Consider the following 27,085-nt stretch of genomic DNA (forward strand, 5'->3'; position numbering starts at 1 on the left):
TGCAGCAGTTCCCGAGGCCACACATATTGTGTATGGGTGTAGCAAGAACAGCAGTACAGGTGCCCTGGCATTTACCAGTCAGGTGTGTGAGATTTCTCATCAGTGAGATTAGCCCCAGCCCCTCTGATTACCCCCAGCCAATGGAGCAGGTGTGATGGGAGGCACCTCGCCCCCTGGAGAGGAAGAGCTGTGGCGAGCTTGGGGAGGCTCAGAGGTGGTGAGGGCAAGGGATGGCTGGGGAGCATGGAGAAGACACTGGCGACCAGGGTGCTCTTGGAATCGGGCAGCCTGGGATGCGGAAGGAGAGTGCAGACAGGAGGTCAGAGACTGAAGGAGCTGAAGAGCAAATATCAGTGGGGTTTTTTTTCCACCAGTGAAATGCCTGAAGTTACGTAATTTACGTTCAAGAACAACAGTTGCAAACACCCAGGCTGCAGTTCTGTGGCTTGCCACGGGAAAGAGATCTGAGACCTGCCCAAGCACACTCAAGGCAAGGGATGGTCCCTTGGACCAACAATTACAAAGAAAAAAATCACTTTCACCAGTGTTACCCACTACCCCCAGCACTACTCTCCTGTGCCTTTCTACGCCCTGATGGCCCTGACAACCCTTAGTGTTGCCTGTTTCTCTGTGTACACCCCCTGCCTGCCCCCCACAACCTCCAGTGCTGCCTTCCTGTGTACATCCCACTCCCTACCCCACAATCCCCACTGCTGCCCGCCTGTCCACGTACCCTGCCTGCCTGCCTGCCCCACAACTCCCAGCACTGCCCGCCTCTCCATGTAGCCCCCCCACACACAACTTCCAGCCCTGCCACACAGTGACACCCCTCGCCCAGGTCCAAAACCAGGTGCCAGACCCCAGAAAGGTTTTTCAAGCTGGTTCCCCCCCTTTCCCCTTTGCAGGCAGACACTGAGTCTAACCTAGTCTGAGGAAGTATTTCTGTGAGCTGTCACTGTGGGTGAAGGAAACCCCAGCAGCAACAACAGCTCAGCCTGTGCAGGAAAGGAGAGAGGGACAGACCGGGTGGGAGGGAGAGAGGACGTGGAGACTAAAAAGGAGCCAGTGTGAGTAACTCTTCCTTAAAATGACACAAAGCTTTAATGTACTGCAGCCCATTAGAAACCCGGACATACCTTCCTGAGGCTGCTTTTCCACGTTGGCAGCTGCTGACGTCACAACAAGCCTGTGGTTGCTCACAGGAGGATGAATGGTCTGGCTGGGAGGTGGTGTCAGGACAATCTACTACAGTGTGATCCACATTTTGTTACTGTCTGAGACACCCCCTTTCCCCAGGAGGCCTCATTACGCCTCTTTGGTCTGTGCATTAGGCATTCTGTCCATTCCCTATTTCACCCAGTTTCAGGTCTCCATGCTACTGTGACCTGGATGCTACATTGTCCCTGCGCCCCGCCTTTTCCCTGCACACACACGCTGTGCATTCCTGGGACTCCTCCAATGAGATTTGCAACACCGCCTGGTTTCCTCTAAGCCAGAGACATGTTTTTATTTTTATAGCCTTTTGGTGCTTCTCGTTCTCTCCAGACCCAGAGATCCAGGGGCACGGAGAGAGCAGACCCCTCTCCCTCCCTGAAAAAAATCCTTATCCTACCTGTTTTAAAACTTTAAGCCTGTGAGTTTGAGATTTCAGCAACTCTCCTCTCCTGTCAGTTCTTCCTTGGTCCAAAGGAGCTCACTCATCCTTAGAGGCCACAGGACAAGTCCAGTTGAAGTCACTGGAGGCTCATTGTCTGTGTAAATGAGGCCTTTTACTTAAGTCATTACATGTGGATTTAGTGTGATCTCAGTGGGGCCAATGTTGCACTTTTAGTAGTTAACTTTCGGCTCCCAGCTGTGAATATCACAGCTTTGGGTCCTGCTACAGAGAATGCTATTCTGTGAGGGTGCTGAAAGACTTTGAAGGAAATCTCTAGTTTATGTGGCATTCTGAGACTGGGCATGAAAGATGGGGATTTCAAAACACGTGGGCCCTGATTTTGCTCTCAGGGAGGCCAGTGTCAATCTGGAGTGACCCACTGAAGGCTGAATGTGAGAGCAGAATCTGGCCAGTGTGCCACCCATTCTTGTTGTGAACCCTCTGGTAATATAGATACCCACTGCAGAGGCTTTGGCTGCACTACCTAACAGCGAAGTGAAGTTACTGAATTGGGAAACTTGAGCACACCAGACGAAAAACCACATCACCCAAAAAAGGGAAGCTACTGAGACAGATAGAAGGACAAAGTGAGAGACAAGGAACTGATCTTAAAAACAAATATTTATCTAAACTATTTCTAATACATTTATAGTTCCAATTTTACCAGGTAAATCTCTGGGTGTTTCTGACAGTACTAAAATGCTGTGGTGAATTCCTGGTGAATTCCTGCCCAGATGGTTTTTGACATGCACCCTGGAATTCTTCCTGAGACCTTAGCACTAACTTTCATGCAGAAACAGGTAACTCACCAAAATCCCACTCAGCAAAGAGAGGGAGTCTCCTTAAAGCGACAGGAAGGCAGAGCACTGAGAATCAGTGTATGAATCTCACATGTCTGGCATTTGCCATGCTGGACAGCAACCTTTATGATTCCCCTGTACAGTCACTGCAGACTCTCAGGCTAGCATGGCCCCTGGACAATTCCCTCAGCTCCATGAGCAGCAGAAAAAGTAGAAAATACATCCTGGAGAACTTCAGGTTGAGAGCCTCCCCCAGGAGTGACGAAATAATTTGCAGATAGCAGGGGCTCAGATTGTCATGGCAAGCTGAGTCTTGCAGACCGTTCAGCCGTGCGGTGAACTATGGCTTTCTTTTCTGTGTGTAATGTACTGCCATCTGCACTATGTGTGGAAATCCTGCCACTAGATACACTACCAAAATAATTTTCAATTGATCGGAGCAGCACAGTGCTCCCTACAGCTCATGCAGTTGTAATATCCAGTCCATTAGCCTCTGAAAAGTCACTGCTACGCTGTGGAGGCCAAATAACATGATCTTGAATTGATGCAGGCTGAAGGGCGTGGAAAAGGCTTTCTTCTCCTAGGAGTCTGGCATCAAAGGTATTTGCCAGTATCCCTTTGTGAGATCCAAACTGAATATGTATTTGGCAGCTCCCACAAGTATTAATAGTTCATCTACTATCTGCATCGGGTAATCATAAAATTTGAATACAGTGTTCATCTTTCAGAAATCGACGCAGAAACAGATTGTGTTATACTGCATCAGAATTAGTACAGTGGGACTTCTCCACTCCCGTTGTGATTCTTTCACCACTCCCAGGGCTGGAGTTCATCTCACATGGTATCCCACATTTTATGAGGAAACAGCCATGGAGTTTGCCTGGTCTGTTGCCCTGGGGCCATTTCAATATGGTGGTATTTTAGGTAGGTGTACCCTGCTGGGGTGAGAACCTGGTGGTAAAAGAAGCAAACAACTACTACATCTGGATCTTCTGTTTGGGCTACAGTCCCTCCCCCGTGCTTGTGTCATAGGTGCCTGGGAACGTAATTTGGGCTCCAAAGGATATGAGTGTGACAGGTTGTCACACACAGGGTGCAGTCTGGGATCCAAGGGAACTGCTGTATCCATCTAACCACCCAGCTGGGCTGGCCCTTTTTTCACACTTCTTCGCTGGTGATTGTATCTCTACAGGCCCTGTTATCACCCAGCATGACAGCAGATGGTGCCACACACCCAACTGAGTTACCAGAGGGCTTTCCTAAACCACTCAAGTACAAACAACATACATCAACCAATTTCCCAGTTCCAAAGGCTCACCTCAACTCCCCCGACTGGAGTATAAACCCAAATGTATACTGTCTTTCAATGCACAGGGATCTGTAGAATGCAAGCTCCTTAGTACTGTTCACCCTCCCCTCGATGTGGGAAGGACATGCAACAAGCCTGTGTTAACCAAGCTGAGATTTTCCCCAGATACTTCACTCAAAGGCACACTTGTTTAGATAATGAAAAAAAGAAGTTTAACTGGAAAAAGACGGATGTTAAGCGATTATAAGTGATAGCAAAAAGATCAACGCAGATTACCTAGCAAATAAAAAAAAAAACTACAGGCTACAAAAATTGGATACGAGAGAGATTAGATATGAATTAGGACTTTCTCACCCTGGCTCATCATACAAACAGTCCACCAGGTTTCCCTACAAAGGCTGTAAATGCTTTTAGCCTGGGACCAGCACTTCCCCCAGTTCATTCTTTGTTCTGGAGTGGTAAGGAAAATCTCTGACAAGGGAAACCTTAAAAATTTCATCTTTATAAGAACATAAGAATGGCCATCCTGGATCAGAACAATGGTCCATCTAGCCCTGTATCCTGTCTTGTGACAGTGGCCAATGCCAGGTACTTCATTGGGAATGAACGGAACAAGTAATCAGCAAGTGATCCATCCACTGTCTCCCTTTCCTAGCTTCTGGCAAATAGAGGCTAGGAACACTTCAGAGCATGGTTTTGCATCCATGCCTGTCCTGGCTAATAGTTCCATGAATTTATCTAATTCTTTTTTGAATCCTGTTATATTTTTAGCCTTCAGAACATCCTCTGTCAAGGAGTTCCACACAGTCACTGTGCATTGTGTGAAGAAATACCTCCTTTTGTTCATTTTAAAGCTGCTGCCTATTAATTTCATTTGGTTCTTGTATTATGAGAAAAAGTAATTCACATTTTCTTATTTTCCTTCTCCACACCAGACATGATTTTATAGACCTCTATCATATTCCCCCTTAGTTGTCTCTTTTTCCAAGCTAAAAAGTCCCAGTCTTATTCATCTCTCCTCGTACGGAAGCTGTTCTCTACCCCTAATCATTTCTGTTGCCCTTCTCTGTAACTTTTCCAATTCCAATATATCTTTGTTGAAATGGGGCAACCAGATACGGATGCAGTATTGAAGATGTGGACATACCATGGATTTACATGGAGGCAAGATGATATTTTCTGTCTTATTATTTTCCTTTTCCTCGTGATATTGGGATGTTCTGGTACCACTTAATAGCAGGATTTGTTTGCATGAGAACTCAGTAGTTAGCACCTCTTAGGAATGTGTATTTCTGCAATATAAGCCCTGTTCTTGCCAAATTCTGTGAGGAGGTAGAAGGTGGAATAATCAAAATGAGCCCCAGAAAGGAGTAGATGTGATTCAGAATATCACTTGGAGGTATTTGAAATTAAGGGGAGTAGATATGGATAAATGAGATGGGAGACACACTGATGAATTGATCAAAGAAATGCAAAGGATGGAAGAAGAAATGTTTAAGGAGCAGTGTAATGCTCCCTCACTCTCCCACTCAGAGGGAAGCCACTCAAACTGGTCCTGTCTGGCCAGGACCAAAGTCCGCAGGACAGCCAAGAGCCCACAACAGGGCTGGGTGATCAACAGTCACCGTCAGGCTTTAGCCTGGGTTTGGGTGGCTCAATCTGTCAGCTCTTAAACAGAGTCTATAACTGAGCTGGGGCCTGGGATTGAGGAGTCTCAGGCAGCCAGCAACAAACAGTCTATCAGGGCTGGCTTTAGCTTGGGCAGGTCTCTGGCAGCCAGAAAAGCAGCAGTCTGTAAGGGAGCTGGTAAGGGAGGCTCCTCTTCAGAGCTGGAGCTTCTCTGAACAGTGTAGGGAGTCAGCCACCTCTCAGTGGGGTGGCAGAGGGACACAGGACCACCCTACTCCACCACGTCCTGGCCCACGGCCCTGGCAGGGGCACGGTTGGCTGCCCCTACGTCGGCGGGGATCCAGCTGCAACATGCCTACTGAGCCACACCTGGCTCGGCAGCCGGCTGCTCTGTGGCTGCCCCTGGGCCATTTCCTGCCTCCCCGGGGTTCGGTACCTGTGGCCTCCAGGCCTCCTCCGGCTCCTCAGGGTACACGGCGGCAGGCACTCCAGGCCAGTCCTCTTCGGCATCTGGGGATCGGGAACAGCCAGGTGAAGATTCCTCTTGGGGACACAGCAGAACAGGCAGAGCGTCCTTCTCCACAAGCTCTCCCTGAACTGTGTTTCAGGGCTGGCCTTTTATACTTCTGGCCACGCCCTAGTACTTCTGGCAAGGGGGCAGGGTGATCTAGGCTCCGCCCTCCAAGGGGAGTGTAATGGTCCCTCGCTCTCCCGCTCGGAGGGAGGCCACTCAGCCTCACTAGAAGCAGAAAAAGGTTGCAGCTATGCAACCTGAGGATTCAGAGAAACCTGCTCTATAGGGAAGCCCTGATGACAAGTTGCTCTGACTGGATATGGGTCCTCAGGAGTGGGAGATGGTAACTAGATTAAGATGGAATTCAAATGGGAGGCCTAGGACAACTGTCATTGTGGGAGATAATGGACCCAAAGATGGATAGTGGGGCTGGTGTAAATATTGTAAATAGAAGTTGTGATTTGAGTCGATATATATCATAGAACCATAGAATCATAGAATAACAAGGTTGGAAGGGACCTCAGGAGATCATCTAGTCCAACCCCCTGCTCAAAGCAGGACCAATCCCCAATTTTTGCCCCAGATCCCTAAATGGCCCCCTCAAGGATTGAACCCACAACCCTGGGTTTAGCAGGCTAATGCTTGTATGTGTCAGAGATTATTACAGCAGTCTCCTTTACTGGGGAAGGAGTGACAGGCAAAATGTATCATTCAAAATAAATAGCTATACCCAGAGAGAGAGGGGGGATTTTTGTTGTAAAGAACAAATGCTTCAGATAGATCAGGCGGCTGAGCCACTAATATTGGGGACTCCTATTTTGAAGAGGAATTGGTTAGTTTGGGGTTTAACTAAAGAAGTTCTCTGGCATGTGCCTAGCTGGATGGAAAGTGTCCTGACAGCAGGGTACATTCCAAGAATAAGTGCCACAGAAGCAGTGGAGGAGATTATACTGGATCAATGGGATGTGTGAATAAAGGAGTGTATGGAGTAAGAATAAAGCATGATGTAGTAAAATCAAAGCATGTGTTAAAATTGTGGGGGATGAAGTGCCACCCCAAAGACAATATAAATATCCTGTGCAAGGAGAGGCAGGAATCTGGCCTGTAGTAAAATCCTCGGGAGGTTGGAGATTGACGGTGGATTTTAGACAAATTAATAAAGCGACCCCCCCATGGTCCCAGTAGTAGCAGATCTACCTCAGGTGATGGCAGGAACACAGGGGGCCCCTAACACAGGGGTTCTCTGTCAGAGATTTGGCAAATAATTTTTTTCGCCATCCCATTGCGTCCCGATTCTTGGGCCCATTTTGCTTTTACTTTTAAGGGACAACAGTACGTGCTTAAAAGAATTCCCCAGGACCTACAGTGTGTTACGACTATTGGGCACAAACATGAGGTGCAAATGCTGGATCAATTATCCAAAGAGGATCGGGAGAATGTCATCTCAGATGTAGATGACAGATTAGTAGGGGGTGGGAGGACGACTCTGAAGAGGAGGTGACTGAGTGGACTAGAAAAGGGTTGAGACTCATCCAGGAAATGGATTCAAGGGTAATGAAGAGAAAGCCCAACTAGTGCAGAGGAGAGTGAATTATTTGGGGTGGTCCTAGGGGAACAAGGAATTCAGGTACCTCAACAAAAGGTGAAATTGTTAATGCATTTACCAAGGCCAGAGGATTCCCATGTGTTGAGGGTGATGTTAGGAGAGTTTAACTATTGAAGGAAACACATCTGGAATTTTGCCTCTATGACCGGACCCTTGTGGTGTTTACTAAAAAAGAAAATGGAATGGGAGTGGGGGCCTGAACAAGAAAAAACTTTCTGTCATTTAAAAGAAGCCTTGATGCCCAGCTTTAAAATTCCCAGAAATAAACGAGCCACTTATGATTAAGTTGGCAGCGCCCCAATGAAGTCTAGCAGCGATAGTGATGCAGGACGTTAACAGAAAGTTAATCCTGGTAGCATATGGTTCTAGAAGATTAACCCCTCTGGAGCAGCATTTTGGGATCTGTGAAAGAGAATGTTTAGCTGCTGTGTGGGCCATTGAAGCTTTTGCTTTGACTACTGGCACAGTCTCTATTATAATACACACATCTCACTCTCCCCTAAAGTATATTTTATCAGGGAAACTGCAGAGGAAAGGAGGCCCAATGGACCTTGATGTTAACTAGCAGAGATGTTACTTATCAGAATAACAAACAAGCAGTGATGTTACCATATACCCTGCTGATGGAAGGAGAGGAACATGAATACCCACTTCCAGAAAATGAACTGAAGTTAATTGAAGAAGCACCCCTGGAAGATGAAGAGTTAAGCCTTGGAGAAAAAAGAGGTTTGGTTTAAAGATGGTAGTTCATACCATGAGAAATCTAAGAAATATATGGGATATGCGGCTGCACAAACTGATGGGGAAACTATTTCTGATTCTGTGAGTACGACCTCATCTCAGGGAACAGAGGTCAGAGCTCTTAGTGATCTGCTTAAACAGAAAAATAAGGTTGCAGACTGTCTTTATGTCTATATGGATTTGGACTTTATGGTACACGGACTGTTATACCAGATTGGGATTTGGAAAAAAAAATAACTGGGAAACAGCTGAGGAAAAAAATTTGGTCCAAAAGAAGGATTGGAAATCTATCCATGATTGGTTGAAAAAATACCCAGGAAAATTAAGAGTAAGACATATTAAAGGTTATCAAAAGTGAGAAGGGAATGAAAAGTATTGGAATGATAAAGCAGATGCTTTTGGTAAATTAGCAGCAAAGGAACCTTGGAGAGCTATAGTAGTTACTAGGGCTCAGGCCATAAAACAGGAGGTTAAACCTGAGGAAAGATGAGGGAACTGGAATATTACAAGGTGGCTATGCGGTCAATAAGAAAACAGGAGAGGTAAAGTGGGTACCTGACAAACTTCAAAGAGAAGAGATTATTAACCTCAGTCACTCTATGACCCACCAAAGAATAGAGAATACTCCCTTTAAAGGAAAACAAATTGGAATATGGCATAACATGCAACAGGATATAGAAAACTTGGTTAACAACTGCATAAGGTGTGCAGCAGAGGGGAATAGACCACCAAATTCGGGACCCTTCTTGCACCAAAGAATTGTGAGGCAATAAAGTAGAATACAGGTTGATTATATTGATAAATTGCCTAAGATCCAAAGGGGGAATCAGTATTTATTACTGATAGGGGACTACTTTTCTGGATGGGTGGAGGCAATTCCCATCAGAAGTCATACTATAGGGAACACTGCCCAAAAGTTGTGCAAAGTAGTGTTTAGTAGTTATGGAACTCCAAATATAATTGATTCAGATAATGGGCCACATTTTGTAGAAGGAGTAATTAAACGGTTATTAAAAAGTTTAGGAATAAAGCAACAACTACATATCACCTATCATAGAATTATAGAATCATAGAATCATAGAACTGGAAGGGACCTCGAGAGGTCATCTAGTCCAGTCCCCTGCACTCAAGGCAGGACTAAGACAGGTGTTTGTCCAACATGCTCTTAAAAAACCCCAATGATGGACATTCCACAACCTCCCTAGGTAATGTATTACAGTGCTTAACCACTCTGACAGTTAGGAAGTTTTTCCTAATATCCAACCTAAAAAACCCTTGCTGCAATTTAAGTCCATTGCTTCTTAGAATCATAGAATATTCGGGTTGGAAGAGACCTCAGGAGGTCATCTAGTCCAATCCCCTGCTCAAAGAAGGACCAACACCAACTAAATCATCCCAGCCATGGTTTTGTCAATCCAGGCCTTAAAAACCCCTAAGGAAGGAGATTCCACCACCTCCCTAGGTAACCCATTCCAGAGCTTCATCACCCTCCTAGTGAAATAGTGTTTCCTAATATCCAACCTAGACCTCCCCCACTGCAACTTGAGATTATTACTCCTTGTTCTGTCATCTGCCACCAGTGAGAACAGCCCAGCTCCATCCTCATTGGAACCCCCCTTCAGGTACTTGAAGGCTGCTATCAAATCCCCCCTCACTCGTCTCTTCTGCAGACTAGATAACCCCAGTTCCTCAGCCTCTCCTCGTAAGTCACGTGCCCCAGCCCCATAATCATTTTTGTTGCCCTCTGCTGGACTCTCTCCAATTTGTCCACATCCCTTCTGTAGTGGGGGGACCAAAACTGGATGCAATACTCCAGGTGTGGCCTTACCAGTGCTGAGTAGAGGGGAATAATCACTTCCCTCGATCTGCTGGCAATGCTCCTACTAATACAGCCCAATATGCCGTTGGCCTTCTTGGCTACAAGGGCAAACTGCTGACTCATATCCAGCTTCTCGTCCACTGTAATCCCCAGGTCCTTTTCTGCAGAACTGCTGCTTAGCCATTCAATCCCTAGTCTGTAGCGATGCATCGGATTCTTCCGTCCTAAGTGCAGGACTCTGCACTTGTCCTTGTTGAACCTCATCAGATTTCTTTTGGCACAATCCTCCAATTTGTCTTGTCTTATCCTCAGAGGTTAAGAAGAACAACTTTTCTCTCTCCTCCTCGTAACAACCTTTTATGTATTTGAAAACTGTAATCATTTTCCCTCTCAGTCTTCTCTTCTCCAGACTAAAAAAACTCAGTTTTTTTCAATCTTCCCTCATAGGTCATGTTTTCTAGTCCTTTAATCATTTTTGCTGCTCTTCTCTGGACTTTCTCCAATTTATTCACATCTTTCTTGAAATGTGATGCCCAGAACTGGACACAATACTCCAGTTGAGGCCGAATCAGCGCGTCGTAGAGCAGAAGAATTACTTCTCATTTCTTGCTTACCATGCTCCTGCTAATACATCCCAGAATTATGTTTGCTTTTTTTGCAACAGCGTTACACTGTTGACTTGTATTTAACTTGTGCTCCACTATGAGCCCCAGATCCCTTTCCGCAGTGCTCCTTCCTAGGCAGTCATTTCCTTTTTGTATGTGTGCAACTAATTGTTCCTTCCTAAGTGGATTACTTTGCTTCTGTCCTTATTGAATTTCACCCTATTTACTTCAGACTATTTCTCCAGTTTGTCCAGATCATTTTGAATTTTAATCCTATCCTCCAAAGCATTTGCAACACCTCCCAGCTTGGTATCATCCGCAAACTTTATAAGTGTACTCTCTATGCCATTATCTAAATCATTGATGAAGATATTGAACAGAACTGGACCCAGAACTGATCCCTGCAGGATCCCACTAATTATGCACTTCCAGCATGACTGAACCACTGATAAATACTCTCTGGGAATGATTTTCCAACCAGTTATGCACCCACCTTATAGTAACTCCATCTAGGTTATATTTCCGTAGTTTGTTTATGAGAGGGTCACGCGAGACAGTATCAAAAGTCTTACTTAATTAAAGATATACCGCATCTACTGCTTCCCCCTTCCCACCTCCCCCCAAGGCTTGTTACCCTGTCAAAGAAAGCTACCAGGTTGGTTTGACAGGATTTGTTCTTGACAAATCGATGCTGACTGTTATTTATCACTTTATTATCTTCCAAGTGTTTGCAAATGGATTGCTTAATTATTTGCTCCATTATCTTTCTGGGTACAGAAGTTAAGCTGACTGGTCTGTAAGTCCCCGGTTTGTCCTTATTTCCCTCGTTATAGATGGGCACTATATTTGCTTTTTTCCAATCTTCTGGACTCTCTCCTGTTTTCCATGACTTGTCAAAGATAATCGCTAATGATTCAGTTATCTTCTCAGTCAGCTCCATGAGTATTCTAGGATGCATTTCATCAGGCCTTAGTGCCTTGAAGACATCTAATTTGTCTAAGTAATTTTAACTTGTTCTTTCCCTATTTTAGCCTCTGGTCCTACCTTATTTTCACTGGCATTCACTAGTTTAGATGTCCAACCATCACCAGCCTTCTTGGTGAAAACCAAAACAAAGAATTACTATGCTTGCTCAAAGAAAAGGACTATTTTCGTGAGCTTATGCTCTAATAAATTGGTTAGTCTCTAAGGTGCCACAAGTACTCCTTTTCTTTTTGCGAATACAGACTAACATGGCTGTTACTCTGAAACCTATGCTTGCTCAGTAAATGTACCCCAGCAAAGCACAATTCTTTCTCGAAGCTTTTTAGGATGCTTCCAAAAGACCTTACGGCTACCTGAAAGTGGATGTAAATGCTTGCACACCAGAAGCTTATAGACTAAAAACTGGTATTTTCCCTCCAGACTGGCTGGTGGTTTATACTTTGAAAAGAACAACAGAAGGGTATAAAAAAGATGAATTCTCGGCAGGCCCTTTTTAACAACTGGGATTGCTGACCGAAAACATGTCTAGCTGTGTGAAGAGAAACCTGGGCCTTTTAAAATTACTTAGAAAATCGTCCCTGCAGGAAATGAAGGATATACTGTGTTAGGCCTTTGATGATTTAATAGAGGCCATCTCAGAAATAGCACTCAATACCTATGAGAAAGAATCAAGTGTGCATGTTGAAAAAGGTTCATTGCCCTCAAGGAAGAGTCCTAGCTCAGTGGTTACATTTACATTAACACATGAGCGCCTAGTGGCAAGGAGTGGCTCAGTCAGGGGCACGAGCCTCTGCTGTCTCCTTGGTCACACAAAGGGTTAAGGTGAGCTACCCTAACATTTATAGCCTGAGATAAACAACTTACGTACCACCTTCTGTGTTTCAGGATATCTATTTGTTACCTCCCCTTGTTCCTGATATCTTGGACAAAACATCCCTATTCATTATTTTGTCAAACCATCTTATCTTGTATTAGATTGGGGAGGATCTCTAATAGCTGAATATATTTAGGTAAATATCTAGGGCCTAGTAAACTAGCAACAATTTTCCCAAGTTCATGTACTGGACAGTGAACTTGTGAGCATCTGCTTTAATATATGGCCTGATTTTGGATCACAGCCTCTGGTTCAGGCCTCAGGCCTTGCACCAGGTCCTGTGCGCTGATGGTGCTGAATTGGTGTGGCCATACTGAATGAATGGTGAGGACATGACTTGACATGACTGTGATGCTCTGTACCTTAGGGGGACACCCTAAACCCCCCTGTTCATCATTATAAATGATTGTGTAATATCCAATGCAAAGTTTGTCATGTTAGGTGTCTTTGGAAGGCTCATGATGCACTGAGCATGGCTGTTATAGTGATGTTGTAATCATTGTTACAGTAATGTTATAGTAAGGTTGCAGGTTACAAGATCATATATATAGTTATGAAGCTGAAAATGCATCCTCATGGCTTAAAGCAAGACCATGCAAAAACTCTCCTAGAACAGAGAGACACTTCACACCGCATCAGGACATGGATGGGAGAAACCCAGCCCAGCCTCACAGGAACAATGGACACTGGCTCAGGCAGGCAGCAACAAAAAGAATCTGTTAGACCCAGAGGGAGTCACCCCCTTCCTTTGGGCAGTTCGGGACTGTGATGAGGTAACGCTCACCTGACTCTGAAGGGGGGAGGGAGGACAAAGCCAAGAGGAAAGAAAGGGCGTGATAAAAGGGAGAGACATTTTGCCATGCTCTCTCTCTCTTCCACCTACATTTACAGACACCACCACCACCACCACCAAACAATTGAAACACTGATCAAAGGGGAGAGCCTGACTGAAAAGCCAGCCTGTGGTGAGAAGCATCTTAGTATTTAGGGACATTGAAAGTGTTGAGTTTGTGCGTTTGGTTTGCAGTGTGTCAGAGACTCCCCTTGGGAGAACAAGCCTGGTACATATCAATTTCTTTGTTAAATTGATGAACATATATAAGCTTGCAGTGTCTCGTGAGAATAACTGGTCACTGCAAGATGGAGTTGTTCCTAGGGTTGCTTCTGGGACCGGAGATATTGGCTAGTGTCATTCGCTTGCAAGTAGGTGGGAGCAGCTTACAAGCCATAGGCTGTGCGTGAACAGCCCAGGAGTGGGGGTTCTTCCACAGAGCAGGGTAAGGCTGGCTCCCATAGTCAAGGATTGGAGTGGCCAAGCAGATCACAGGTCCAGATTAACACCAGAGGGGAAGTCACAATGACTGAACAGCGAAAGACGATTCTGGGAGTAGAATCCTTCTGTTGCATCAGCCAGATGCCAGAGGTGAAACTGACTGGCTCCATGGTGCGTGTATGATCAGTACTGATCTTTGAGGCAGCAAATATGTCCACTTGAAAGCAAACAGCATGTGTAAAACATCTTAAGTGGAGCATGGGCTAACAAGTGCATCTTGACCCTGTTGAAGGACATCACGCTGGGGGCTGAAGTGAATGATTGATAAGGGGTGAATGTGGGGTAATGTTCAGATGGCACCAGTCTGAAGTCTCCTCCTAAAATATTAATTAGGCAAAAATTAATAACCACATACCCACTGGGGATGCTTTTAAGACACGTGACCCTGTTGAGGAAAAAGAGTATAAAATCTAGCAATTTAAATTACCATTGGGGGATTCCTTAATTGACACTTGAAGAAATTGCTAGACAGAGTAGCCAAAACTCTATTCCGTGGGCTCAAGTAGAACTGTGAGCCAGAAGGGTTTCCAGGCAGCCAAGGCCTTGCCTCAAGGGGATCCAAGACAGACCAGAGGGCTGAGGAGATGAGTCCAGGAGAGAAGAAGTCATCCATAGAATTGGTAACCACTTTCTCTGTTCTCCAAGGTCACACAGGACGTCTGTGGCCGAGTGAGGAATTCACCACAACTAATGAGTTCCAGCCCAGAGCACGATCCACTAGACCACTGCGGGAGCTTGTCAAAGGCACAAAGGCAGTAGGCATCAGGGTCCCTGAAATGCACATGCACACTGGGCACCTAACTCACGTCTGTGCCTCTGAATATCTCCCTCCACCCTCCCTCTCCTAATTATAGCCTGTTCAGTTAATCTAGCAGTCCACAAGCTTCAGGGGACATGCTGATCACTGACGGAGCTCAGGAGACTCCTTCTGCCTGTGACACGATACTGCACTATGGGGGTTTATGACTAATCAGGGGCAATCTGGGCTGCAATTGTTCAGAGAGACCCTATGAGATGGGAGGGGCTATTACTCTGTGTTTGAAACAAGGATGTGCGAGAGCCTTTCCATTGCATATTGCATTATCAGGGATTCAGCACAGGGCTCGTCAGCTGGGAGAATCATAGAATCATAGAATATCAGGGTTGGAAGGGACCCCAGAAGGTCATCTAGTCCAACCCCCTGCTCGAAGCAGGACCAATTCCCAGTTAAATCATCCCAGCCAGGGCTTTGTCAAGCCTGACCTTAAATACCTCTAAGGAAGGAGATTCTACCACCTCCCTAGGTAACGCATTCCAGTGTTTCACCACCCTCTTAGTGAAAAAGTTTTTCCTAATATCCAATCTAAACCTCCCCCACTGCAACTTGAGACCATTACTCCTCATTCTGTCATCTGCTACCATTGAGAACAGTCTAGAGCCATCCTCTTTGGAACCCCCTTTCAGGTAGTTGAGAGGAAGAGAAGATGCTCAGATTCTATGACGATGAGCAGTAGCATGGAAATGATGATATATAAATGAGTACATCTAACCCTTTGCTCTTCCTTTTCTCCACAGTGTTTCAGTAGTGCTGGACAACTCTGTAAAGTCTGCAAGACTCAGTTTGTCCTGACAATCTGACCCTCTGTTCTTGGAAAAACATTTCTTCACTCCCAGGGGAGTCTCTCATGCTGAAGTTCTCCAGGGTCTATTTTCTGCTCTTCCCAATGCTCATTGAGCCGAGCAAATTGTCTGGGACTCCCGGCCGACCTGAGAGTCCGCAGGGAGTCTACAGGGGAATCATAAAGGTCACTCTCCAGCACAGCAAGCACATATCAGACACTGGAGACTCATATACTGATTCTCAGGGCTCTGCCTTCCTGTCACAGGAAGGAGACTTCCTCTCTCGGTTGAACAGGATTGCAGTGAGTTGCCTGTTTCTGCATGAAAGTTAGTGGTAAGGGCTCAGGAATGGTGCCAGGGTTCATGTCTAGAACCATCTGGGCAGGAATTCACCAGGACAATGACTTTAGTATTGTCAGAAACACCAAGGGATTTACTGGTAAAATTGGAAGTACAAATGTATTGGAAATAGTTTAGACAAATATTTATTTTTAAGATCACTTCCTTATCGCTTACTAAAAAGAAAAGGAGTACTAATGGCACCTTAGAAACTAACCGATTTATTTGAGCATAAGCTTTCGTGAGCTACAGCTCACTTCATCGGATGCATTCAGTGGAAAATACAGTGAGGAGATTTATATACACACAGAACATGAAAAAATGGGTGTTATCATACACACTGTATGTAGAGTGATCACTTAAGATGAGCTATTACCAGCGGGGGGTGGGGGGGGAAGAGAAAACCTTTTGTAGTGATAATCAAGTTGGGCTATTTCCAGCAGTTAACAGGAACGTCCGAGAAGCAGTGGGGGGTGGGGGAAATAAACATGGGGAAATAGTTTTACTTTGTGTAATGACACATCCACTCCCAGTCTCTATTCAAGCCTAAGTTAATTGTAACCAGTCTGCAAATTAATTCCAATTCAGCAGTCTCTCATTGGACTCTGTTTTTGAAGTCTTTTTGTTGTAATATTGCGACCTTTAGGTCTGTAATCGAGTGACCAGAGAGATTGAAGTGTTCTCCGACTGGTTTATGAATGTTATAATTCTTGACATCTGATTTGTGTCCATTTACTCTTTTACATAGAGACTGTCCAGTTTGACCAATGTACATGGCAGAGGGGCATTGCTGGCACATGATGGCATATATCACATTGGTAGATGTGCAGGTGAACGAGCCTCTGATAGTGTGGCTGATGTGATTAGGCCCTGTGATGGTGTCCCCTGAATAGATATGTGGGCACAGTTGACAACGGGCTTTGTTGCAAGGATAGGTTCCTGGGTTAGTGGTTCTGTTATGTGGTGTGTGGTTGCTGGTGAGTATTTGCTTCAGCTTGGGGGACTGTCTGAGAGCAAGGACTGGCCTGTCTCCCAAAATCTGTGAGAGTGATGGGTCGTCCTTCAGGATAGGTTGTAGATCCTTGATAATGTGTTGGAGAGGTTTTAGTTGGGGACTGAAGGTGATGGCTAGTGGCGTTCTGTTATTTTCTTTGTTGGGCCTGTCCTGTAGTAGGTAACTTCTGGGTACTCTTCTGGCTCTGTCAATTTGTTTCTTCACTTCAGCAGGTGGGTATTGTAGTTGTAAGAATGCTTGATAGAGATCTTGTAGGTGTTTGTCTCTGTCTGATGGATTGAAGCAAATGCGGTTGTATCGTAGAGCTTGGCTGTAGACGATGGATCGTGTGGTGTGGTCTGGGTGAAAGCTGGAGGCATGTAGGTAGGAATAGCGGTTAGTAGGTTTCCGGTATAGGGTGGTGTTTATGTGACCATTGCTTATTAGCAAGGTAGTGTCTAGGAAGTGGATCTCTTGTGTGGACTGGTCCAGGCTGAGGTTGATGGTGGGATGGAAATTGTTGAAATTATGGTGGAATTCCTTAAGGGCTTCTTTTCCATGGGTCCAGATGATGAAGATGTCATCAACGTAGCGCAAGTAGAGTAGGGGCATTAGGGGACGAGAGCTGAGGAAGCGTTGTTTTCACCTCCCCGCTCTCCTGCTGGTAATAGCTCATCTTCAGTGATCACTCTCCTTACAGTGTGTATGATAACACCCATTTTTTCATGTTCTGTGTGTATATAAATCTCCTCACTGTATTTTCCACTGAATGCATTCGATGAAGTGAGCTGTAGCTCACGAAAGCTTATGCTCAAATAAATTGGTTAGTCTCTAAGGTGCCACTAGTACTCCTTTTCTTTTTGCGAATACAGACTAACACGGCTGCTACTCTGAACCTTATCTCTTACTGTGTCCTTATATCTGTCTCAGTAGCTTCCGTTGTTGGGAGGTGTGGTTTTTCCTCTGGTTTGCTGAATTGTTCCAATTCAGCAACTTCACTGCCCTGTTAAGAGGTAAAAGCCAAAGCTAATTCAGTGGGTATCTCTTCTTACCAGAGGGTTCCCAACAAGAATGTGTTGCCCACTGTCCAGATACTGCTCTCACATTCTGCCTTCAGTGGGTCACTCCAGATTGACACTGGCCTCCCTGAGAGCAAAATGAGACCACACATGTTTTGAAATCCCCATCCTTCGTGCCTGGTATCAGAATGCCACATAAACAAGGGGATTCCTAGTTTCAGCACCCTAACAGAACAGCGCTCTCTGTAGCAGGACCTGAAACCATGATTTTCACAGCAGGAAGCCGAAAATAAAACACCGAGGGTGAAATCTTGGTCCCATTGAGAACAATGGCAAAACTCTGAACACGGCCAGGAGTTCACCCTAAATCCACATGGAGGGATTTAAACGAATGGCCTGATTTCCACTGGCCAGGAGCCTCCAGTGACTTCAACTGGACTTGTCCTGTGGCCTCTAAGAATGGGTTAGGTCATTTGGACCAAAGAACTGACAGGAGAGTTGCTGAAATCTCAAATTCACAGACTTTGAGGTTCAAAACAATTAGAATAACAATATGTTTGCGGGGTGTGGGGATAGAGGTCTGCTCTCTCTGTACCCCTGCATTTCTGGTTCTGGAGAGCATAAGAAGCACAAAAAGGCAGCTAAAATAAAAGCATATTTCTTTCTTAGAGGAAAGCAGGTGGTGTTTCAAATCTCACTGCGGGAGGCTCAGGAATGCATAGTGTGTCTCTGTGTACTGTGGAGGAGGAACATGCAGTATCCGGATCACAATGGCATGAAGTCCTGAAACTGGGTGAAATATGGCATGGACATCCTGCCTAATGCACAGACCAAAGAGGTGTAATGAGACCTCATGGGGAAGGGGTTTGTCTCAGACTGTACTGGAATGTGGATCATAATGTAGCAAATTGTCTCTGACACATCCCCCATCCAGATCATCCCTCCTCCCTTGAGCAATCCCACTACAGCCTCCTGGCAATGTCAGCAATTGCCAACATGGAAAAGCAGCCTCAGGAAAGTATGTCTAGGTTTCTAACAGGCTGCAATACGTTAAAGCTTGCTTAGTTGTGAGGAAGAGTTACTCACGCTGGCTCTTTTTAGTCTCCACGTCCTGGCTCCCTCCCGCTGGTTCTGTCCCTCTCTCCTTCCCTGCACAGGCTGAGCTCCTGCTGGGGTTCCCTTCACCCCCAGAAAGGCAGTTCAGGCTGATCTCCCCTTTTTCCCTGCAGCAAGAAGACACTGAGTTTAACCTAGTCTGAGGAAGTATTTCTGTGAAATGTCGCTGTGGGGTCTGGCACTGGGTTCTGGTCCTGGGTGAGGGGTATCACGGTGTGGCAGGGCTGGACGTTCTGTACGTGGGGTGCCTACATGGACAGGCGGCCAGTACTGGGCGTTCTGGAGGCAGGGAGTGGGGTGTGTATTGACAGGCGGGCAGCATGGAGGATTGTGGATGAGGCAGGCGGTGTACACTGATAAGCTGGCAGTGCTGGGGCTTCTGGGGGCAGGCAGGGGGTGTACATGGACTGGCGGATAGGCTCTGGGGGTTGTGGGGGCAGGGATTAGCATGCACACAGAGAAGCAGGCAGTGCTGGGGGTTGTGGGGGCAGGGAAGGAGGTGTACACCGAGAAGCAGGGAGAATTGAGGGTTGCGGGATAAGCAGGGGGTGTACAGGGACAGTCGATCAGGGCTGGAGGTTGTGGGGGCAGGGAGCAGGGTGCACACCAGGGGTGGGCAAACTACGACCCGCAGGCCAGATCCAACCAATGGGATTGCCACAGCCGTGGTGCCGCGTGCCCCACACCACTTCTAGAGACAGCCGGCACCACGTCCTTGTGGCCCCTGGGTCAGGGGGTCAGAGGGCTCCAAGAGCTGCCCTCACCTGCAGGGTTGTGGGGTCAGGGATTAGCATGCACACAGAGAAGTAGGCAGTGCTGGGGGTTGTGGGGGCAGGGAAGGAGGTGTACACCGAGAAGCAGGGAGAATTGAGGGTTGCGGGATAAGCAGGGGGTGTACAGGGACAGTCGATCAGGGCTGGAGGTTGTGGGGGCAGGGAGCAGGGTGCACACCAGGGGTGGGCAAACTACGACCCGCAGGCCAGATCCAACCAATGGGATTGCCACAGCCGTGGTGCCGCGTGCCCCACACCGCTTCTAGAGACAGCCGGCACCACGTCCTTGTGGCCCCTGGGTCAGGGGGTCAGAGGGCTCCAAGAGCTGCCCTCACCTGCAGGCACCGCCCCCCGCAGCTCCCATTGGCAAGGAACAGGGAACCCTGGCCCCAATCTGTGCTGCTGTCACCCTGGAGCTGCTCCAGGTGAGTGGCGCCAGCCAAGAGCTGACACCCCAAACCCCTCCTACACCCCACAACCTAACTCTCTGTCCTGAGCTGCCTGCTGCACCCTGCAGCCCTCCTGCACCCAAACCCCCTGCCCTGAGCCCCCATCTCCCTGCCCTGAGCTCCTTCCTGCACTCTGCAGCCCCTACTTCACCCCAAACTCCTGCCCTGAGCCCCTCCCATGCCCCGCACTCCTGCCCACACCCCACACCCCTGCCCCACCTGTACATTCACGGCCATGCAAGAAATTTCCCAACGCAGATGAGGCCCTCCGGCCAAAACTTTTGCCCACCCCTGTGTACATGGACAGGAAAGCAGGGCTGGAGGTTGAGGAGCAGACAAGAGGGCATACATGGAGAGGTTCGAAGCGCTGCTGAAATTATATTTTTTCTTAGTGATTGTTGATCCACAGCCAGTGCTGGGACCTTTCCTGACTCCCTGTCTGTATGGGCTGGACACCATAGCTACATTACAACACACTTTCTTTGCTTTCACCTAGTTTACCAAGCACTCGAGATTGCACTAAATCAGTGACCCATCTTCTTCATTATTTACGATCCCCAATTTTTGTGTCATCTGAAAAATTTATCAAAATTCAGGCATGAGAAGGGTGAGCAGCTGAGTTGCTGACACCTTTCTCTGCTTACACCTGTCAGTTAACACCTGTAAATTATGTCTCAGACAGAGCTTGGTGCCTGCAAGAAAATGTCTCACCAAAATTAACAAGGGAAGCAACAGAGGTGCTGGCCTGTAGACCTAAATACCAAGACCTTTGTGCCCCTATTGCCCATTCTGTTGAACACAAATTCATATCCCACCATGATAATGTCTGTTTTCATGGGGGAAACTTGTCTCCTTTCCAACACAGGAATAGCATAGTGGATCAGACCTATGGTCCATCTAGTCCAGTGTCTTCTTTCCGACAGTGACAGCCCCAGGTGCTGCAGAAGAAGGTGTAAGAAACCGAGCAGGGGTGGATGGGGTGGGAGATGACCTGACTGGCACGAGGGTGTCACCCTAATGCCCAACAGCTAGAGATGGGCTTGTGCCCTGAAAGACATGGGTGTATAAGCTTTCCAAAATATTTATTTACCTATAAGTTTTGTAACTGGATCATCTCATTATCCATGTAAATGTCCAAATCATTCCTGATTCTTACTTAGCTCATGGCCTCAACTACCTCTTGTGGCAATGAGTTCCTCAGTCTAATTAGACACTGAGTGAAGAAAGCATTCTTTTTTTATCTGTTTTGAATTTGTCACAATTCAGTTGCATTGAATGTCCTCTTGACGTTGTGTTATGAGACACGGAGAACACATTTTCCATGTACTGTCTACCAGTTGGTAATAGACTTTTCTCATATCCCCTCTTATTCATCTCCCACTACATACGATAGTTTGGCCAGGCACTTGATCATTCTTGCTGCCCTTCCCTGAACTGCTCTGGTTCTGCACTATTCTGTTTGAGAAAGATGCTCAGTAGTGCACAGAGAAGTCTAGGGAAGGATGAGACATTGATTGACTGATCTCATGGCATTGAATGATTCCCCATCCCACTCTTCCTGGAACCCAAGGTTTTGCTTAGTTTCTGTCTGTGCTTGCACTGTGAGCAGGGTTTCACAGAGCTGTGCACAATGACGCCCAGGTTCCTGTCCTGAGTTCATACAGTTAAATTAGAACCTTATTAGCTGTTTGAGGAGACAAGCTTTCCACTCCAATGGACAGACAGGTTGATGTTATTGACATCCAAGTTCATCTGTAAATGTTGCCACCTCATTGCTCATCCCCCTTTCTAGATTGGTAATAACTATAAAATATTTACTATTCTATTTGTTAAGAAGTGTGTAACCCCACCACACACACACCTCACGCTGTGCTTCCCTCTCCCCACAGGCACCCTGAGCATTTCTGAGCCAGATTGATTCATCGACCACCTCATGGCAGCTTTCAATTTCACCCTCTCTGACCCTTCAACATTCATCCTAATGGGCATCCCTGGCCTGGAAGCTGCTTACATTTGGATATCCATCCCTTTCTCTACGTTCTACATTATCAGCTTGTTGGGAAATTTCATGGTTCTGTTTGTTGTAGGCAAAGAGCAGACGTTGCACAAACCGATGTACCTGCTGCTTTGCATGCTGGCGCTCACAGACATCCCCACATCTACCTCCGTCACGCCAAAGGCACTGTGTATATTTTGGTTCAATTTTAAAGGGATTACGGTGCATGGTTGCCTCACCCAGATGTTCTTCCTTCACGCGGTTTCTGCTATGCACTCAGCCATCCTTGTGACAATGGCCTTTGATCGCTATCTTGCCATATGTAACCCTCTGAGATACGCCACCATCCTCACCAACATACGAATAGCTAAGCTAGGGCTCATGTGTTTGATAAGAGCTGTTCTCTTCGTTCTGCCCATGCCCCTGCTCCTGAGCAGGCAGCCATTCTGTGCCAACCACATCATCCCCCACACATACTGCGAACCTATAGCTGTGGCAAAGATATCATGTGGGGACATCACAGTCTATAGGATCCATGGCTTGGTGGTAGCACTTATAGTCATCGGGTTAGACTTGACGCTCATTGCCCTGTCCTACAGTCTGATCATGAGGGCTGTCCTCAGAATCTCCTCCAAGAAAGCTCACCAGAAAGCCCTCAACACCTGCACAGCCCACATCTGTGTGATGCTATTGTCTTATACTCCCTTCCTCTTCTCCAACCTGACACACCGATTCGGTCAGGGAATTGCTCCCCACATTCAGATCATCATGGCCAACCTCTATTTCCTCATCCCCCCCATGCTCAACCCTATCATTTATGCAGTGAAAACCAAAGAGCTTCGTGACAAAGTGGGCAAATACACCTGCAGAATGTGATTGCCGGGGGCCACTGATTTTAAACCTGTGTGATGAGAGGAAGAAAGGACATCTCTTCTTTAATCAAGGGCGCTCTGTCCCAGTTTGGCTGAGCTCAGCATTGTGGAAGTTCAGAGTCTGAGAAGTTTCTCACACCTAATGTCTTATCACTCCATCACCAAGCACTGCTCTCTCCATTGCTGAGGTCCCTCTCTCTGACCATCACCATCCATTAGTGCCTGTGTGAACAGGATTCTTGATCAGATCCCCTTTTGCCCCTCCTGACTGGTTTTTTGGCCTTGCCTTGCGATTGGGGTTGAGGCAATCTTAAAGTGTGCATTCCAGTAACGTTTTAACTGCTCTTATCTGTTCCCATCTTATCACCCCCACTGGCTACGCAACATACACAATGTCTTTGATTTTTGGATACACATGCATTCTTCCTAACATGTGTGAACAAAGGACAAACATGCAAGCATAACCCAAAAATACTACCTCAGGCAGAAATACAGGCCTGGGTCCTACATTGGCACTCGCGCGCCTAAGAATCATATGTACAGTGATCTGGTGAACAAAATTAGTCTGATTTCCAGGAAGTCTGGAGGACAAAACCAAACATTTTAATTGGAAAGTGATAATACAGGAAAGCTGCTGCAGGAATTAAAGACATTTTATAAGAGCTTGTGTTTTCAAGAATGGGACTGTTCTGTTAAACTATGACATCACCTTTGAGTCACATTACTTACCACTTTGTGCAGTCAATTTTCATCTGGAACCCTCAAAATACACACTAACCAGTCACATTGTCAAAGACATCAAAAGTAGGTGTCGAGATTTCATGTTGGAGTTTGTGAAACACATGAAACTGAGACTGCCAGGTGATTGAATCTCTTTCAGTACGAAGTCCTTCTACTACGCTTAGCCCTGCATGACCTAGATTTGCTGATATTCCATTTTTACCATGTTTTGTGGAGACCTTGCACTGTTGGAGGAGCAGGGAAGAGTTTTGCTCATGATTCACTGGCCTTATACACAGGATAACCAAGGTGAGCAGTCTTGGGTTGAAGTTCTTGAATGCACGGATGCCGCTGAGAACAAAGACCTCAGTGAACTTGGTTTGTTGGCTCTTTTGTTGTTGTCGCTACCTTTTAGCGATGCTGCAGTTGAAAGACTGTCTTCTCAGATGAACTTGATAAAAACAAAACTGTGCCACAAGATGAACTTTTAGAAAATATTCTTCCTGTTAGGGCATATATAAAACAATACCAAATCTGTCGTGAGTAATTTGCACCAAGAAAAGTAATGATTACACAGGTCATTGAGGATTTGTATGACCAGCAGCAGAAGCATTTTACTTCCAATGAAGATTGTGAGGAGGAAATGTTGCCTTTTAGAGACTAACAGTAGCCAACTAATTCAACGCAAAATATAGACATTGACCACCAGAATTGGATTAAATTTGAAATCAATAATATTATACTGTTCGTGTTGTTTTTGCACTACATACATTTTGGGATCATTTGTGGCTATTTTAAACCCTGTCATTCACTGTTTTTTGTTTGAAACATCTTTTCAAACCTCAATCTGGATACAATTACCAGTATTGGGGGTTTGATTTTGATTGTCATCTGATAGCTTTGTTGCTAATGTGGACGAATTCCTGCTGAGGCTTGTAGGGTTGTTTTTTAAAAAAAACAAAAAACAAATCTATACTAGGTATCTAATCAAAGCTTTCATTTGTTACTTGATATATAAATCAACATGTTAATTAAAAAAAAAACACCTTTGTTTCAATAAATAGATTGGGCTACTTTTGGGTTAGTTTTTAAGTGACCTTCCGCTATTAATGCTGTCAAAATTTGGCAGCCACCCCATGCCAGAGAAGCAGCCCAGAGGAGTCCAAGCTGGGCTAAAGCCAGAGCACAATTGCTGAGGCAGAGCTGAGGAGCAGAAGCAGACCAGAGCCAGGAGCTGGGGCAGCACAGACCAGCTGCATCTATGGGGAGTCAGCGCTGAGCTAGAACAGGGAGCTACAGAGACAGAGCCAGGATAGTGGATGCCAAATATGCCCCAAGTAACACAGCAGCTGAGTGCAATGAGCTGCTGGGCACAGCGAGGTGGGACATTGGGCAGAGGGCCCAGCACAGGGAAAGGTTTCTCGACAGGAGGACTTTGAAGGCTGGAGTCAGAAGCGGGGAGGTGAACCCGATGGGAGGGCAGATGCTGAGAAGAAGGGTCCTGCCACCTAGAGCCTGAGGGAGTGTGGCCACTACCAGAACACGTGTCTCACCTGTGGTATCACCGCAGCACAGCCAGGGCCTGGGAGAGAGGCCTGTGATGTATGAGAAACAGAGTGTGACCTAATCTTACACCCCAGAGACAGCTGTTTGTGGAGTCTCCTATTTGTTCCTTATTTTTCGTACAGTTGCAGTTTTTTCCATTCTATGTGGTTTGAACGTAACTAAGTGATCAGCGTGTCAGGGAAGCCACTGGTGCAGATAAAGTGCCCCAGAGTGGGGACACCCTAGCCACTCTCCCAAGTGATCACGATGAGACTGGGGATCAAACCCAGGGCCAGCCTTTGACATGGGCAGTCTGGGTGATGGTCCAGGGTGATGTACTGAACGAGGCACTCTTTGATACCTCCCACATGACCTGACCTGCCAACTGAAAATCAGCTGTACTTATGGAGCCACCCAGTATTTCTACCATTGCTAGAACATATTGAATATGTTAAAGACATTTCAGCAGGGCAGCACAAGAACACCCCAACCTAGCATCAGTCTTCACTACAGAGGATGTGAGGGAGATTCCCAAACCTGAGACATTCTCTTTAGGTAACAAATCTCAGGAACTTTCCCAGACTGAGTTGTCATTAGAAGAGGATTTGAAACAGATGAACAAATTAAACACTAACAAGACACCAGGACCAGTTAGTACACTGGGATCACAATTGTTCAACAAATTTATAAACGATCTGGAAAAAGGCGTAAAAAGTGAGTTGGGAAAGTTTTCAGATGATACTAAACTACTCGAGATAGTTAAATCAAAAGCAGACTACGAAGAGTTACAAAGGGATCCACAGAACTGGGTGACAGGGCAACAAAATGGCAGATTACATTCAATGTTGAGAAATCCAAACTAATGCACATTAGAAAACATAATCTCAATTATACCTGTAAAATGATGGGGTCTAAATTAGCTGTTTCAACTCAAGGAAGAGATCTTGGAATCATTGTGGATAATTCTCTGAAAACATCCACTTAATGCCCAGCAGCAGTCTAAAAAGCTAACCGAATGTTGGGAATCATTAGGAAAAGGATAGATCATAAGACAGAATATATCATATTGCCTCTGTATAAATCCATGGTATGCCCACATCTTGAATATCGCTTGTGGATCTGATCACCCCATCTCTACATAAGATACATTAGAATAGGGAAGGGCAATGAGGTGTTGTGTGTAGTGCTTCCTTTTCTTTGTTTTAAACCTGCTGTCTATTAATTTCCTTGAGTGACTCCTGGTTCACCCAATCCTTCAGTAAGCCTTGTTTACGCCACAGCAGCTCCGGCTGACTCTCCCTGTATGCGCATGCTTGAGTAAAGCTGGCTTCAGGCTTGTTCTGAACCAAACACAACGCGTGGTGATTTTTCCAAGACATCTTGGTGCTATGACTCAGATAGATGGTGACCCCCAAGAGCTGGAGATCTGCGAACTGTTCCCCACCAGACCCCGGGCCCATCCAAAAAGCTAAGAGACCTTTTGAAATCTCTATATTGGGTTTCTGGTGAAGGACTGCCCGTAGGCTCTGGGCTTGGGTGAGTTGTACGCTCCATCCGGACTTTTGCTGCCAGACATGCCTAGTGCCCTTGGGGTGGGTTAAAGTCCCATCCAGGTTTGGTTTCCCCAGGAAGAGCCACTGAGGGTGGCTGGGCAGGTTGTAGATAGACCTGGGCAGGTCGTGGATAGATCTGGTTCTGTGTGACAATGTGAATTGAGTTGGAAGACCAGTGTGAGTGTGAGTCACAGGAAGACCCACAGAGAGCCCTGTGAAGCTGTGGGCTCATGACCGGC

General features: G+C 46.2%; 1 protein-coding gene across 1 annotated transcript in view; it reads left to right on the plus strand.

The window, feature by feature from the left end:
• The window catches only part of LOC311513763 (olfactory receptor 52P1-like), a gene marked incomplete at both ends in the record, with an annotated part of 42,155 nt that extends 19,123 nt beyond the window's left edge, over window positions 1-23,032 (plus strand). The window contains one exon of the mRNA XM_084615839.1: window positions 22,248-23,032. Within this exon, the coding sequence (XP_084471965.1) occupies window positions 22,248-23,032 (785 nt within the window). The remainder of the gene's footprint in view (window positions 1-22,247) is intronic.
• Between the last annotated feature and the right edge of the window lie 4,053 nt (window positions 23,033-27,085).

This window comes from Lepidochelys olivacea, assembly GCF_965140295.1.
Source record: "Lepidochelys olivacea isolate rLepOli2 genome assembly, chromosome: 1".
Classification (NCBI taxonomy): domain Eukaryota; kingdom Metazoa; phylum Chordata; order Testudines; family Cheloniidae; genus Lepidochelys; species Lepidochelys olivacea.